At 51.0% G+C, this 17,017-nt stretch overlaps 1 protein-coding gene across 1 annotated transcript; it reads right to left on the reverse strand.

Moving 5' to 3' along the window:
- Positions 1-11,855: 11,855 nt before the first annotated feature.
- Positions 11,856-15,742, reverse strand: Mafb (MAF bZIP transcription factor B). The gene has a single exon (XM_051143706.1). It carries the CDS (start codon positions 15,148-15,150, stop codon positions 14,179-14,181), a length of 972 nt encoding a protein of 323 aa, XP_050999663.1. The 5' UTR covers positions 15,151-15,742; the 3' UTR covers positions 11,856-14,178.
- Between the last annotated feature and the right edge of the window lie 1,275 nt (positions 15,743-17,017).

Genomic DNA, 17,017 nt, shown 5'->3' on the forward strand with positions numbered 1-17,017 from the left:
AATAGTCCATGGCTTTTCTCACCCAAAGGTCCAAAGTCCTTCCACAGTCCTCCCAAAAATGTATGGTCAGGTCTGTAACAGCAACACTCCATTAGCCTGGTACCAATTTCTATCCTAGTTAGGGTTTCTAGTACTGGGATGAAACACCAAAACTAAAAGCAACACGGGGAGGGAAAAAAGTTGATTTGGCTTACATACCCAGATTCACAGTCCATTGAGGGAAGCCAAGGCAGGAACTCAAACTGGGCAGGAACTTGGAGGCAAGAGCTGATAAAGAGGCCATGGAGGAGTATAGTTTATTGCCTTTCTTCCCATGGCTTGAGCAGTTCACTTTCTTATAGAACCCAGGACCACCTGCCTAGGGAGGGCCACACCCATAATGGGCTGGGCCCTCTCACATCAATCACTAGTTAAGAAAATGTCCTGCACAGCCTGATCTTATGGAGGTATTTCCTCAATTGAGGCTCCCTCTTCTTTAGTGACTCTAGCTTGTGTCAAATTGACATTAAAAACTAGCCAGCACACCTGCCAAGGACAGAGAGAAGAGTTACCATGAACCCTGATTCCACCCAGCTCTCCTCCCAGCCTGCCACCTTTATCACTGAAGAGCACTGTTTTCTGTGGCTCTGCATAAACACGCACAGATCTACATGAGCTGGTGTGCACGTGCACTCCCAGATACACGGTCTCCATGAGTTGATATGCATGCACACATGTGCACCAAGATACCAATCCAGACAGCAACTCAAACAGAAACACAGACACTAAAAACAAACTACATTGTCGTTAAGTTAGGGACCCCCAGCCCAAGAGCTAAGGAATCTGATCTTCTCTCTAAAACTTGATTCCCAAAGCGAAAGGCAAGTTGGCAATCAAGGCCAAGTGGGTGTCCCTCCTGAGAAAAATGCTGGCTAGCCCTCAGGCATGGTTCCTGGTCTGAACATCTGGACAGTGTCAATCCACTGGGGTGGGTAAGCGTATTCACACCCAGGGCTGGAATTCTTGGCTCTCTGTGTTCTGAGTCTGTAATCTCTTCTCCAGCCCTCCTACTGGGCTATGCACGTTGCCTTCCAGGCCTTCCCTCCCAATCAAATTTAGAGCTATTTGAACCCAAGATCCTGGCCAGAGGAAAACCAGTTAGACCTGCTGGACAGTCTCTGCAGCTGCTCCCCACAGCGTTTCCTGTCCTTCTGCTCCTCTGCGCATTGTAAGAGAGCAGAGAAGGGTTGGATGATGCCAGAGTTTACAAGGCTGTGCCAGCCAGGACCACAGCAGCCACCGCACACTACACCAGCAGCCCACCCCGCCCCTGCACTTCAATGCACCCATGCCAGCTGTGGCTCAAAAGAGCCCTTCAGAAACCAGATGTGGGCAAGATGTTCCCCATTTGCCCAAGAGGCAATTGAAGTTCAAAGAGGTGGCATGACCCTCGAAGGCCCTCGCAGCCAGCAAGAGGAAGGGCTGGACTGAGGCTGGCAGCATGCCTTACCTGTTTCCACCTGCTGAGTTCTTCCAAGGTCCTATTTTGCCCCAGGACAGGAAGAAAAAGAAGATGTCCTCCTCCTAGACTACTTCATTTGCTTGAGACAGTGACCTTAAAAACTGAGAAATGTGAATGTTAGGGAACTTTGTAGGGAAAAACAAAAATAAAGCAGCAAAAACAAAAACAAAGCCAGCTCAAGAGAAAGTATGGAAGTCAAAGGAACTCAGGATCTGGGGTCATTATGACCAGAGGTCAGCTGAGGCATGAGGAATGGAGTTTGGAAGGTTAAAGTGTGCAAAATTCTAAGGGCAATGGGAGTGGTAGATGGTTTCAGAGCATGGCCCATTACTAATACGTCAATAAATATTTTAAGACAATGTTCCAAAGTATGTGCCGTTTAAGAGGAGGACGCATAGTGACCTGAATGGGGGTGCTCTTCTCAAATTCAGGCTTCATCAATTATAACCTTGAAACATTTTCACGCTGGTTACAAAGTTGCCCATCATCCAACTCTTGGCCTTAAAATGAATTGCGGTTGGAGATCCAGACCCCAGGCTCAGTCTGTCACGGTTTAAACACCATCACTGAGACTAGCTAGCTTTTCATCTTTGGGCAAATTGCTTAACATCTCTGTGATTCTATTTCCTCATCCAGAACGTGGGGACAGTGTCTTCCCACATCTTAGAGTTACTTGGGGTATGCGAGTGACTGGAGAGTTACAAACCGTTTGACAGTACCAGGCATTCAGAAGGCATTTGTTAGATCCAGACCTTTGAGTTCACAGCCCCTTGTCTTCCAAAGACTAAAATAGGATGAGTCTTACAGAATGGGTTCACTCTCCCGTGATCCTTTTCTAGGTCCCATTAAAAATTATCAATGTCTTTCCTACCTACATCATCATTATTATAACATGTCTAGAACTTTTAGATACATGTGCCCATACCCACAGAATAAACCATTACATGTTAATAATTGTATCAGCTTTGGCCCAGTATTACTACTTTTTTTTTTTTTTTTTTTTTGACTAAGGGGTAATGCTGGAGAAACCGGAATAAAGGCTGAAGCTCCCCTACCTGAGTCCCAGCGTGGCGTGGAAACTGTGGGTCCCTGGGAGAGAGAGGTTCTGCAAGGCAACAGAGTCGCAAAAGACTGGAAATGGGATAGAAGACAAGGCTAAAAGGGGCCACCCTAGAGAACTACTGCACTCTTTGCAAACTGGAATTCTTGTGATTTCCCCTTCCTTATGGCAGCAGAGAGGGGAGAGTTACCCCTGAAGACACAGTAGGCCTTGCTTCTTAGAGACCTAAAGCCAAAGAAAGACATTTAGCTGTATAGTACCTGCAATCCAAATGGCATGTAATTTTTGTACTATAGGAAACTATAAACTTCAAGGTCATGACCTTGAAGGAAACACAGGTTTTGGACAGGCCAGAGGTGGGTCCCACCAGGAGTCATCTGACAGTGCTAACAGGAGGATGCTAAGGGTCTCTCCCCCAAGCCTGTGTCCTTTGATTATCTCCGAATGCCATTGGAATTGTGCTTTAGCATCTCAGAGTGACAAAGGCACAGTTTGGGGTGAGGAGGTAAAATTTGAAGAACTCATCTCCTCAGGAACAAGATCAGACCAATCACTTGTTGAGTGTCTAAGAAAGCAAGTGATGGGGACAGGCGTAAGTTTTTTTGAAAGAACCTGGGTCGTCTCAGAGGGATGATCAGGCCTACAAGGTGAGTTCTGAAACTATTGAGGATTGACTGACAGAACAAGGTGACCTTCCAGGATGGTGTGCCTGAGAGGAGATTTGTCCCAGCGAAATCGGCTTGTTCTCAAGATCTGGGGCAACAGGGACCTGAGACCTTCACCTGGCTCTGTGGCAGTAGCAGGTCCAAAGAAACAATCTCAGATAAGATTCCTCTAATTCTATTCATCCATCTGTGAAGTAGACATGCAATACTACATCTGATCCCTTCCCAGGAAAGGGAAAGGACAAATTATTACGAAATTTGAGTGGCTGCTGTGCTCAGGCACCCACACAGGCCCCGCCCCTTCACCAGGCCCCAACCATTCACTGGAGTTCTGCTTTTTGAGACCATCCTCCTTGATCAGTGGAGCTATGGAACCTTCCTTTGCACCCTCAGACACTGAGAATTCTTCTCTGGTGTTTCCAGAGTTTGTGGACCCCAGAGCTGCTCCCCTAGCCCAGACACTGCTTATAACAGCGGTGTTGCTACTTCAGCTTGTGTCTTCTTTTAGGAGAAGTGCCATCGCAAGTCTTGAATCTAGACATACTATTTCTTTTTGAGGAGAACTGTCAGAGGAATTAGTGTGGGAGGAACTTTCTTCTCATCTCAGGAAGAAATGAGGGAACTGTTTGTTTGGGGAGATTTTTTTTCCCAAGAGGCTAGTGCTGGGCAAAGGATAAATTGAAGGAGGGAAAAGGTCAGAAACCACCCAAGAAGTGGTTCAAAAATCCTTCGAGAGCCAAGCGGTTATGCCTTTAATCCCAGCGCTTGGGAGGCAGAGGCCAGAGGATTATTTGTGAGTTCCAGGATGGCCAAGGCTACACAGGGAAACCCTGTAAACACAAAAAACAAAACAAATCAAAAAAGCCCTCCTATTATCACCCCTGTGGCCTCGAACACCAGATGCCATGCCCTCCTCTCTGTACACAGAAGCTAGAATGTGTCCCGAAATGCAACCTCTGATGGTGTGCATGATTTTGGAGAATGATACACAAGCACATTGTTTAAGAAAAATTAATGCCATGTATTTTTCCCCTAGAATTCTGAAAGAAGACATAGAAAAAGAACACAGATGGATAATAGACAAATGATGATAAGGAAGAAGATAAATAGATAGACAGACAGACAGACAGATAGGTGGTAGATAAACGGACTGACCAGGGAAGACTCACATAGTAAGGTACTTGTTAAAGAAGTACCAGGAGCCAGGCCTTTAATCCCAGCGCTCTGGGAGGCAGAGGTGAGTCCAGGACAGGCAAGGTTACACAGAGAAACCCTGTCTCAAAAAACCAAAAGAAAAGAAAAAGTATCAGGACCTGAGTTTAGTCCCCAGTAGCCATATAAAAATCTGGACACTGAAGCACACCTATGTGATCCCAGGGCTGGGAAGTGGAAGACACACAGATAGCGTCCCAGGGCTTACTGGCCAGCCAGTCTAGCCTGACTAATGAGCTCCATGGTCATCGACTCTGCATTAAATGACAAGACAGAGGGCAACTGTGGAAGACAGCTGATGTTGACCTCTGGACCACCGCACAAGTACACATCTACATACATGCACAGCACACATGAACACATGCATACACTACACAAAAATATATTCATACTCTCAGTTGCCTGAGCCACAAAGTCTCAGTCACCACCTGTAGCTAATAGTTGCCTTATCAGACGGCACAAATATAGAAAATTTCTGTTACCATAGAAACATCCATGGGATGGCGCCAATCCAGAGTGTCCTCCTATCCATTTGACTTGAATAACTTCCATTCAGACTTCAGCTCTCCATTCATGTGCCGACAACTCCAGGAAGCCCTCTGCTCTCTGCACTGTTGTGTGGATGTCTTCACGGGTCTGGCTGCTTTCCTGAGTGTTGTCTCCTGTTGGCCCTTGGTGTTCCATGGGCTACCTGAAGGTCATCTCTACTCTCCTAACAGATTGAAAACTGATAGGCAGGGACACTTGATGCTTCCTGATCTTTGCTTTATCTAACCCTAGAATAGTGTCCAGCAGTTTCAGGTGACAAAACGGAACACAGAATTCTCACTGAACACAGTCATGGTTGCTTGGGACCCTGAGATCCAGTAGGCCTTTGGGACACAAAGCTGGTGGGTGAGAGAGAACAGCTCTTAAATCTGGGGTAGCCCCCCTCCCTCATAATCCTCACCCCATTCCCCACTCCCACCCCCCTACCCACCCATCCCACACCCCACCCCACACCCCACACCCCCACCCCTCCCACACCCCCGTCTCCCACCCCCAATCCACACTCCCACCCCACCATCTACCCGTCCCACACCCCACACCCCCACCCCACCCCCACTCCCACCCCCCTACCCACCCATCCCACCCCACACACCGCACACCCCACACTACCACCCCTCCCACACCCCCATTTCCCACCCTCAACCCTCACTCCCACTCCCCTACCCACCCGTTCCACCCCCCACACTTCACACCCCCACCCCCCACACCCCCACATCAAACCTGTCTTCTACCAGAACCGTTCTTCTCATCCAGCCTGAGATGCTGTCCCTCCACTAGGCAGCAGGAGTCTCACATAGTCACAAAAAAAAAAACCTCTCTATTCTGCAGCCCTGAGCTGAGGAACAGCAGCAGCAGCACTGAGCTGCTTCCCTTGACCCTTGAAGAAGTGCCCCAGTAGTGAGGAGTGACCCTGACATGTTTGCTGGATGCCTGCTGAGCTACCGTGATGATGACCCTGTGCAAAGACACTTAGAGAAGAAACTGACCCCCTAAAAGAGAAGGATTTGTGTTCTAGACTCTCCCCTGGTGACTCTGAGCAAGGCAAGAGATGACCCCATGGTCCTGTCCTCTTCACCCCTGACCCTTAAAAGACAGCAGCTCTAGTGTGTGTGTGTGTGTGTGTGTGTGTGTGTGTGTGTGTGTGTGTCGCCTTTGCAGGACACAGCCCGGATCTGACAGGTAACACGCAGCCGCCCGTGTGATTTACACAGGCTCCGAGGAGAGGTTTTGTCTCCCACTTTGAGAGCTTGAGTGCTTCCTATAAATATTTATGGGAGTCTGGGGCCTCCATTAACCCTAGTGGTGCTGCATTTCCCTCGTTACATGATGCCTGCGTGTGCAGATGAGCATGAAGGCCAGTGTTCACTTACACACGCGGGTGCGAGTACAGGAGGACATACAGGAGCCCTGTACATTTTGCAAGAGCCTACGTGCACGTGTAATCAATCATGCTTTGATATGAGTATGGAGGCGTACAGCTGTGTGCATGATTATAAACACCGCGCACACTATAGACGCATGTGCACGAGCATTTAGATATGCATGCACCTAGCATGGATACATGCATTTGGGTACATCTGTAATGAGTTGCATACACATGTGAGTATGGCAGCGTATATAGCAGATGAATACATGCAAATTCTGTCTCCCCGTATATAAATATGAGAGTGTAAGTGTGCATTCATTAGGAGACCTGCCCAAACAGCAGAAACATATCTATGTTAGCTCCGAAACGTCAGTATCACACCCAAAACAGCCTTTGTTAAAGTGTGGATGATTGCATCCAAATTGCCTCACCTAGAGGCTGCTTCTGCTAGGAACACTTGCTCCAGTCACCAGGATCCATTTATTGAAAAGTTCAGTCAGAAGCAGATGAAGAGTGAGCAAACCGTCTGTTAATCATAAATAGCACTGATGCTCCCAGACAAGCACGGCCCCGCTTCTACACGCTCAGCCTCTGCTCAGTCATTCTCCTCTGTCCGAGAGCAGAATGAATGACAACTGCCGTTGTCTTCAAGTTGCCGTGCTGTGTCGATGGTTCACGTCTTCGCCTGGGCAGGAAATCTTGTGACTGGAAAAAATAAGTATCCGGCAGCAAAAAAAAAAAAAAAAAATCAATGACCACCTTGTGCAAAGAGATTTAGAAAGGAAACTGGTGCCCCCCCCAAAGAAGGCTGTTTTTGACCCCCCCCAACTTCACCTACACGGCATTGAATGTCTTTGATATGGAATTTATAGAAGAATGTATAAGGTTTCATGACAAAAATTAAATTTGAGCACCAGGTAGATATGGCTTTCTGTTCTAGACTCTCCTCTGGTGACTTGAGCAAGAGATGACCCCATGGCCTTGTTCCCTCCACTCCTGGCCCTTAGATACCAGCAGCTTATACTGCAAAGTTCAGTTAAATGCCAATGGCTGGACCACATCTCTGTGACCTGCCTGTCCTGTCCTGCATCCATTTTTTTAAAAAAAAATCCACATACCAGGTTCTTCAGATTCCCAGAAAACAAAGGAAGGCAGGGGTAGGGGCAAAGCCTGCCCCATGTTGGGAAATACACCTCTCTTCACTCTGAGCAGGCAGAGCTGAGTCCAGGTGCTCTCATGGCATGTCCCTTCCGAGTAGAACTCTGAGGCAGAACTGTAACTGGCAGCTTCAGGGCAGTGAGGCCAATGGGTCAGAAGAGACAAGGGAATTTGAGAGCCAAGTGCAGCCTCATCTGCAGTATCTGATGGAACCCTGAAGCCAAAAACCAATGCCCACCCCTCAGGGTGTGACTGTGACTCACACCCTCCGTACCCACCCCTGTTATCCCTGCCCGTTCTCTGGGAGGAAGACGCCTCAGAAACCTCAGCCCTGGTAAAATGCACAGCGCACCACAATGCAGATGTATACACTTTATCGGCTTTCTCATGCCAAATGTAGCTTGCTTCTTCCAGAAAGTTCCAGGCCTCCTCCCAGTGCCTCTGCAGCTGCCCCCTCCAGCCCAAAGATGGCATCCTTTCTTTCTTTCCTTTTTTTTTTTTATAAAGAAAAATAAAATAAAACAGAATACCTAATGAATTGCTGCCGTTTTACTTAAAAGCAACTTCACTCGCAAAGAACGCCAAGAGGCTGTTGCAACCGAATGCTGCTTTAGAACAAATCCTTATTATTAATTTAGGTGGTTTTTCCGTGTTGGAGCTGCAACTTTTCTCACGTCTTTAATTTCCTCCAAGTGAGAACAGTTAGCTCTGATAGGATCTAAATGTACCAGTTAAGACAGCATTCGTAGGACAATGGGAAAAGAAGAATACCAAAACTGGGAGGCCTAGAAGCTCGTTAGGACAAATGAAGGTTTTCAGATGGATGGGAGGATGTACATAGGATGCTGAGGACCTTACTGGGAGGAAAGCCTTGGTGAGTGTACACTCCCCCACGTTCCCCCCTCCAAAAAAAGAGAAGTGCTTCCTGGCCAGAAAATTCCTCCAGCAGCTTTCTCACAAAAGAAAGGACCTATCTTCTCAGCCAGGAAAGCCCCAGCCCTCAAAGGCAAGTGGTACATTGGCGGCTGCCCCTGACACTCAGGTATACACCAAGGCTCAGGACCTTTCTTTCCTTCACTCCTTGGAGATTGCCTTCCCAGGATGCTGTGCTGAGCAGCCGGTCCAGAGCCACTATTCCAGTGGAACTGACTCCTCTGGGGGGGGGGGGGGGGTTACAGGGTCGGGGGCTGAAGAAATGCTCTCGGGATATGCAATGGAAGAAATTTATTTTGGTCAGGGAAGAAGAGTTCCTTACACTATAAATCTAAACACCAGGGCCAAAGTCTCTTTGCTGGGAAGAGAGGCCTTCAGACCTGGCAGAGGCTGGGGGGTGCGGAGTGGAGGAGTGGGTGGTGGGGGGATGAGGGGGGTAAACAGTTACCCAAGAAGCCCATCCTGAGAGTTCCTTTGGGGGAAATCAAAGGGTCTGTAAAACAATGGAGCTTTGCATCAGAAAGCATACTAAGGGGATCTCCAAACACTAATCTAGAGGTTGCTGCTACACCAAAGATGGACTGGAAATGAGAGAACAGGGCCAAGTGGTCAGCCTAGTGTTGTACATGGTGTGGATCTTGACAACTTCCACTGTGAGTTTTGGTACAGAAGGCCCCTGGACAGCACTTGAACCAAAAAAAAAAAAAAAAAAAAAAAAAAGGAGCCTCTGACTGGCAAGTGCAGGGAGCTGTCCTGCCACAGAAATGGCCAGAGGCAAGCGATAAAGACTTACTGTGACTACAAGAAGGGCCGCATCTGTGACCAGCTTCAGCCTCGCCAGAGATCACTTTCACTAAGACTTGAACAGGCCCTGGCTAGCCAGTGTGACAGCCTGCAGTCTCCAGCCAACCACAGTGATGGACAGTGGAATGGAATAAAACTGGAGGGTGGGCAGAGTGAGGTCCAGACCCTAAACAGCGAGGTTGAAGAACTGTGTGGTGACCCCTAGGCTGCAGCTCCGCTTCTCGACCCCACCCCCACGCCCCTTTCCTCCTGCGAGGCTCTAGGGACTTCTAGGGAGCCTTTCCCTCTGTCCTCCAATAAAGGACAGGGGAGTAAACAAAAGAGAAGATTAGGAGGGAAAGGCTAAAGAAATAGAAAATGCCTACAGAGAAGAGGGGGGTGGAGAAAGAGGAAAAGGAGGAAGGGGTGATGGAGAGGTGGGGAAAGGGGGACAGAGACACAGAGAGAGACAGTCTAAGAGAAGGTTGCTTGAACCTCAGACAACTGACAGCCTTACATGCCTGCTGAGCTGAAGGAGGCATCAGCGACAGCTTTCCGAAGTCTCTCAAACCTGTGAGATCCAGAGGTGCAGTAAAGCCGACCAAGCACAAGCCTCAAGGGCCACGAAGTTGCTCCCAGCAATGAAGCTGACCTGGGATGGAGCCCAATTCTCAGAGCCTACGAGTGCCCACTGAGTGCTTCCCAGCATTGGTGTCTGTGCGTTTCTGTCTCTGTCTGCAAGCGCCAACTTGTCTACGTGGGATCAGTGGAAGCCTGTAAGATTTTGATACAGGGAGTGTTTTTCTTCCCAAGGGGAGTGGAGTATCCCGAGTTGCCCTGGAACAGTAGAGAGAAATGGAAACCTAAAAGAAGGACGGAGGTTGCTGAATACCACCACGGGGCACCGGCACCGCGGAGGTCCTGCGGGGTATCCAGTTCCCCTTTCCCGGATCTGTGGCATCCTGTCGGGTCCGAAAGACCGGCTTCGAGTAGAGGGCTTGCCTGCTATAAGAACTATGGACTGCACAAGCTCTGGCCTTCCTCCCCTCTCACCAAAGAGTTTCCCCGCTGTACCCAGCTTTTCCCTCTTTGTGTCCCTGGGGAGTGTTAGTGTTCAATGGGTGCCATCAATGTGAGTGTTGGGTGTGGGTGTCTTGATGCGTCAAGGAGTCACTAGGGCTGTGTCTTGAGACTGTCATCTCTAAAATGCCATTGGTCACTCTAAACTGGTGGCACTCCTTGTCCTTTCTGGATGCACAGGAATAGTGACCTCAGTGAGTATGTCTAAGTGTCTCTGTACCCAAGCGAAGACGATTCTTTGGAATTTGCAAACCCTTCCTAAAATGGCAATGCCAGAAGTAGACAACACTAGTCCGTTTAGAATGGCTGGAGACAGAATTAGACCAGCAGATTTAAGGTCTCACCCACCGAAAGTTGCTGATCACCTTTTATCGCTGCAGGGGCCTGCACAGTGCAGTCTCTTCAGGTACCCCCTCTAACTCCGACAAAGGCCTCTTTCCCTAAAGAAGACACATCTGCACCTGCCATGGCACTTGCATATGAAATTACAAGTGGATTCCCAAGCACGGACATACGGAAGAAAAAGGCTCGGCTGTTCTTTCCCAAATGGAAGCCAAAGCTTCTCTGCCAACCCATATTTCCATTGGGGTATTGGCCTGGGTTTGGCAAGTCACTTTGAGCTGAAATCACACCACCAATGCACTATCAAAATGGTGTGCTGTGGTTTCTGGGTGTTTTGTTTTTTCATTTTTGTTCTTGTTTGTTTTAGGTCCCCCAAACTTCTTCCTCAGATGCCAATCACAGCCAAGTCTCCAGGGATCCAGGCCAAAATCTGTTCCCTGTATGTATCACTTTCCCCCTTCCTTTTCAGGCTACCCCAATACTCAGCCTCCCTGCTGGGCTCCTTGGGTCTATAACACCACCCCCACCTGGATAATGAAATTCCACCCCAGCATGGAACTTGAAGTCAGAATAGACTCTGCCCTGAAGCCTTCTCGGAGTTTCCACCGAAAGCTAGCCATTGCCAAAAGCGCAGACCTCTTCGAAGATCTGGGTGTTCTACTCCATTGCCAGAGAGAGATTAGTCTTACAGACAATCTAAATCATAGACAAGATCCCAAGGAAGCTGCCAGCAGTGTAGGGCCACAAGGTACTGATCTTCAAAGGACCCATGAAAGGAAAATAGTATGTGACCCTGCTTCCATGTCAAGAATCTTCAGGCTACTGTGAGAGCTGCTAAGCTAAGTCACCCAAAGCCCTTCAGTCTCCAGTCTGAGGAGGTGACGAAATCCAAGCACCTCTGTGCAGTGTTCTTGTTTAGGGCTGATGCTCTCCCTCCCCCTGCCCACCCTTCCCACCCTCCCCCCCACCCCCCCCCCCCCCCCCACCCCCCCATGCAACCTAAACATACTAAACCAGAAAGAAATATCCAAGCAGGCAGGGGCTTCCTACCTAAGATCTAGTGTGTCAGGTGTCACCCGCTCCCATCCACCTTGGGAAAAGGAGGGCAAGCCTCGGTTCAGAGAGCCAGCAGTCTAAGACCCAAAAAGAGGCAAGAGCCAGATCTTAGCTGGCAACTGAAGAGGGGAAAAAAACCTGACTTCCTCTACCCAGGTTGCAACTCCGCCTCTGCCGTTCACTACCCCGCCATCAGGCAGATTAGCGGCAGCCCAGTCCTGACCGCCAAGCCCGAAAGCACTGTAGAGTGTCCCTTTCAGATATGCACCCTCTCAGCATACAGATGGACTCTTGACTGGGCTTGGACCTAGGGTGGAAAGCAGAGAAGACATTTGAGGCTCACACATAGCACACTCAGTCATACATAGGAAAGTGATCTGCCTGGCCTTGGCTTGGGGGTCCATTGCCAGAGAATGTCCCAAACTTGACATACAACTCTTGAAGAAACAAGAGAGTTTAAAGTCATGCAAACACGGAGTCAGTCCTCTAAATAAACACCATTTACATGGTTTTAATAAGCAAAATAGGAAACCACTTTAATAACCAAAAAACAGAAACCAGTCTGAATTAAAACTACAATAAGACTAGATTTTAATATTTTCATATCATAAGCAGGGGCTGAAATTGATCCCTTATTTTACATGAAATTAAAAACAATTTCTGTTGCGTTGTGGCAAGTTTGATTTCAACACAGTTGAATCAGTAAAAACCAAAGCTCGTTTCCGATGCAGGACGAATATCCACAATATTTAAAACTGCAAGCACCATGCGGTTCATACAATCTTGTTATTACTGTAAATTTATCAACTAATACAAACTCAAAAACAAACAAACAAACAAAAAAGCATCCAGCCAGCAGCGCCAGCATATTCAGATGGGAACTTTTAAAAGTACGCTTTCATTTTGGTATGTTTTGTCAGTGCAACTTGAATCCTTTTACTGACCCGCAGAAATGAAAGTAACAAATAAAGAAAAACACCCAGACCTCCCCTAAAACTACTGTACAACCGAAGGGAGTGGGACACCACCAACAACTCTCCCTGCTATCCCAACAGCAGAGAAATACATAACGCATTAATCTAAAGAATGCGCTTCAAAAGTTGCAGCGTTACTTGCCAATGCGTGGGTTTCTGGTACATTCTGAAAATGGCATTTGGTTTAATGGGAGCTCAGGTCACCGTTGACAACTAGCGAGAGGTAGGGAAAATCCTTTCACCCTAAGCTCTGTGGGAGGAGGCTTGCAATTAGCGCCTTCCTGGAGGATTCCAAAAACAGCCTTAGGAGGACTCCTTAGGATGCAAAGGCCAGAAGTCGGTCTGCTTTCTTTTCTTCTGGGGATGGGGGAGGGTATCAGGGAGGGGGGTCAATTTGGCCAGAAGACCAGGCTGTGATCGAGGACAAGCTCCTGCATGGTTGTGGATCTCCGCAGATGTCTCTCCCTTTACAATCTTTCCCTCAACACCAACAGAACTGAAAACTAAAGTGGGAAGGAAAAGGGAACCGAATATACAAATTCCAAGAGTTCCCCAGGACAACGTTGGGTTTTCTTTCCCCATCTTTCTTTTATTTTTACTTACAAACAAAAATGCCATAATATAAACCCTAACAAAGACTTCGGCTTGCTGCTACGTTCTCAATGGGGTTTGGCCGGGCGGGCAATTTACTAGCCGGCCGGCGACTGAAACTTCGCTCGCTCGCAGCCGCAGGAGTTTTGGAACTGCGTCCCTTCTCACCCAAAGAAACAAGGGGGTTATGATCCATGGTCAACAACATGCTAAAGTTAAACAAGAAAATGGTACAAAATAGAAATTATTACCATACATGTCCAGCATGCAGGATTAATATTTTTAATGCAGATTTTCGTATTTTTCTATATAATCGAGCAGGCAATAAAACTGATGAGATTTTTTTTTTCCTTTGCGCGCCAATGTCCTAACTGAGGCCCGCGTCTCCGGCTGAGAGCCAGTGTTCTCCGGACTCTGGACAGACAGATCTGTCTGTTTTCCTTCCTTAGCTCAGCCTTGCCTCGCGCCCAAGGGGACTCCAGAGTCCCTCTCCTCTCCTCTCCTCTGCTCTTCCAGGGACGAACTGAGCTGTGGGCTGCAAAGCGGCGGCCCTGCCACTCACAAAGTTCTCAGAGCCAGAAGTGTCCAGACGGCCTTGGCGACTCCTTGGAATATGCCTCGCGGCCTTCCAGCCTGGAGAAAAGTTACTCTGGGACCTCCCACCCGCCCTAGTCTCTCTGACTCTGCCCAAGTCTAAGAGGCTGCGCTGGCCTGCGCTGCCCTCTTCTTAGCCAAGGTTCCCTACCCGCCCGCGCTCCCGCCCGTCGCCCGCGGCCCGCGCGTCCTTCCTCCCTCTCTCTCAAACAGGTCAAGGCCGGGGCCATGGCAGGGACAGGGAGTCCAGGGCTAGGGACACAGGACAGGGAGTCTGGGCCAGGGCAAGGGCGGGGGCCGGGACCCGCCACGACTCACAGAAAGAACTCGGGAGAGGAGGGGCTGTCGCTGGTGGAGCCCGCCTCCCTGAAGCCGGAGTTGGCGAGTTTCTCGCACTTGACCTTGTAGGCGTCTCTCTCGCGGGCCAGCCGGGACACCTCCTGTTTAAGCTGCTCCACCTGCTGAATGAGCTGCGTCTTCTCGTTCTCCAGGTGATGTTTCTGCTGGACGCGTTTATACCTGCAGGACTGGGCGTAGCCCCGGTTCTTCAGGGTCCGTCGCTTCTGCTTCAGGCGGATCACCTCGTCCTTGGTGAAGCCCCGCAGGTGGCGGTTCAGCTCACGCACCGACATGGACACCAGCTGGTCGTCAGAGAAGCGGTCCTCCACACTCCCGTTGCCACCCGCAGCCGTCGCCGCGGCCGCTGCGTGCGGTCCCGGTCCCGGGTGGCTAGTGGGCAGCTGTTGCGCCGGACTGGCAGCGCTGGACGGCGGCGGCGATGCTTGGTGATGGTGGTGATGGTGTGGGTGAGCGTGCGGGCCCAGCTCATCATGAGCCACACCGGCTCCTGGGTACCCGTGGTGCGGGTGAGGGTGGTGGTGGTGGTGATGGTGGTGCGCACTACGGAAGCCGTCGAAGCTCTGCAGCGGCTGTGGCACTGGGTGCGAACCTATGAGCGCCTCCACCGCGTCCTCGGGCGTCAGGTTGAGTGCCTCGGGGTTCATCTGCTGGTAGTTGCTCGCCATCCAGTACAGGTCCTCCAGATGGGTCTTCTGTTCAGTCGGGCTGAAGCTCGGCGAAGAAGGCACCGAGCTGCACGGTGTGCTGAGCGGGGTGGACGACACCGAGCCAGCTGGCTGCAGGCGTGTGCAGGGCCGGCCCGGACGCTCCGCACGACCCAGTGGCTCCTTCTTCACGTCGAACTTGAGAAGGTCGAAGTCGTTGACATACTCCATGGCCAGCGGGCTGGTGGGCAGCTCTGGCCCCATGCTCAGCTCCGCGGCCATCGCTAAAAGCGAGGCTCAGCCGCCGCTGCCGCGGGGAAAACTTTGCGGCCGGCCGGGACGCGCCGAGCCAAACGCGGGGGCGAAGAGCGGCAAGCCGGGGAGGCGGGGAGCCGAGGGCGCAGCGGGCCGGGGCCGCCGGCCAAGCCTTTGTCTGGGGACGCGGCGGCGCGCAAGAGAGTCCTCCTAAGGCTAAGGCTGCCTGAGCGGCCCGGGAGCTCCGGGCTGCGCCTGCTCCGGGACCGAGTCAGGTCGAGCCGGGGCTGGTTAGAGAAGCCGGCGAGGTGCGCGTTGGGGCAGAGGGGAGGCGCGGGGCAAAGCGCCCGCCGCTAGCTCTCCAGCTCTTTGGCTCTAGGGCTTTCTTGCTTGCAGCCGCTCGCAGCCCGGCGGTGCAGCTGTGCTGGAGCTGGCGCCGCCGCCGCCTTTTATCGCTTCCTGATGTCACTGGAGCGCGGGGGCCCAAGCGGCCCAGCGTGTTGGCCAATGGCTGCACGGCCCCCGCGGCCCAGAGACGCTGGGCGGGGCGTGCCTGACAGCTCCCCCGCCCCCCGCGTCAGCTGACTGAAGACCGGAGGAGCCCCGAAGCTGCTGAGGCCTGGATGAGGGCTGGAGCCGAGTGGGACGGCCGGCCTGAGCCCAACCCCCAACACGCTCTGAGTCTAGGTCCCCGCACGCTCGCCTTCGGTGCGCGCCCCACTCCTGGACCAAGCTGCCGTTCCCACCCCTCTGCCTGCACTCACGCCTCCCTAGATACTCTTTACACTCCCTCCTTCGGCCGGTATCACCCTCAAGTAAGCTCAGAATAAGCGCCAGGATGACGCTTCCCCGGCCCTTTGTTCCCAAGCGGCCCCCGCCCAGTGGGCGACGCTCCGTGTGTCCTCCGCGCCGCGGGCCGAGTGAATGTGTGCGGTGCGTGCCTGTGCTTCAGGAGGTCTGCGCAAATGTATGCAGGGGGTGGGGGTGGGGGCGGGGTTGAGACTCCAAGAGTTCTGTTCAGACCTAACTCTTAACCTCTAAGGTTTCTCTGGCCAAGAAACACCGGTCCTCTCCTGGCTAGTTCAGAGACCGACGCTCCAAGACAGAGCTCCAGTGATCTCGCCGCTCGGTGCACTCACCCCTACCCCCAAAATGCACCCAAAGAAGGTAAACAAAAAGGAGTCGGCCACACAGCTCTCAGTACCTTTCGCTGGCTAGTCTTATGGAAACCTGACAACTCCGAAGCTCGGAGCCGAGACTAACACCGGTCGGTGCACAGAGTGGCTCTAGGCTGCCGGGGGACGGGGCCTTGAGTTTTTTTTTTTTTTTTTTTTTTTTTTTTTTTTTTGTCTGAACGTTTTGTAAGGATTAAGCTGGTCCCAGCTTCTGACGGCTGCAGGGAGAGTCAAACAGGCATAAAGTGCGACCCCAAGTGGCCGCGCTAAGACAAGGCGCCCTGAACTGGTTGGTTCGTTGCGGGAAGGCTTGAACGGCGAGCCTCGGACCCGATCAAGCCCTACAAACTGATCTGACTAAGCCAGGTCTGAACGCAGGCAGTGTACTCTCTAAAAGCCAGGACAGACTCTCTGGAACTATGCACGGGTCCTCCGATCCCATCTTCGGACTCAACCACGGGTCCTCCCTAGTCGCTCTCTCTGAAGTTTCGTATGCAAGCCTTCAAGGTTTGCTTGTGGCCTACTCCCCTCTAGGGAAGGTCCTGAGCTGGAAAGATCAGAATCCTAAAATGAGAGAGGGTCCAGGGATACGGGGTGAGAAACCTCTGCGGAACGCAGATGTGGAGACAGAACGCAGTACTCTAGGCTTTCAGAGAGGGCTGTAGGGCACAGACAGAGACTCCCTATCCTGGGCCAGAAGGGCAGGAAATGTTGGACTT

The sequence above is a fragment of the Acomys russatus genome, chromosome 4 (genome assembly GCF_903995435.1).
Source record: "Acomys russatus chromosome 4, mAcoRus1.1, whole genome shotgun sequence".
Taxonomy (NCBI): domain Eukaryota; kingdom Metazoa; phylum Chordata; class Mammalia; order Rodentia; family Muridae; genus Acomys; species Acomys russatus.

Coding starts and splice junctions, on each gene's coding strand:
- Mafb (XM_051143706.1), bottom strand. CDS start 15,150: ATGGCCGCGGAGCTGAGCATGGGGCCAGAGCTGCCCACCAGCCCGCTG.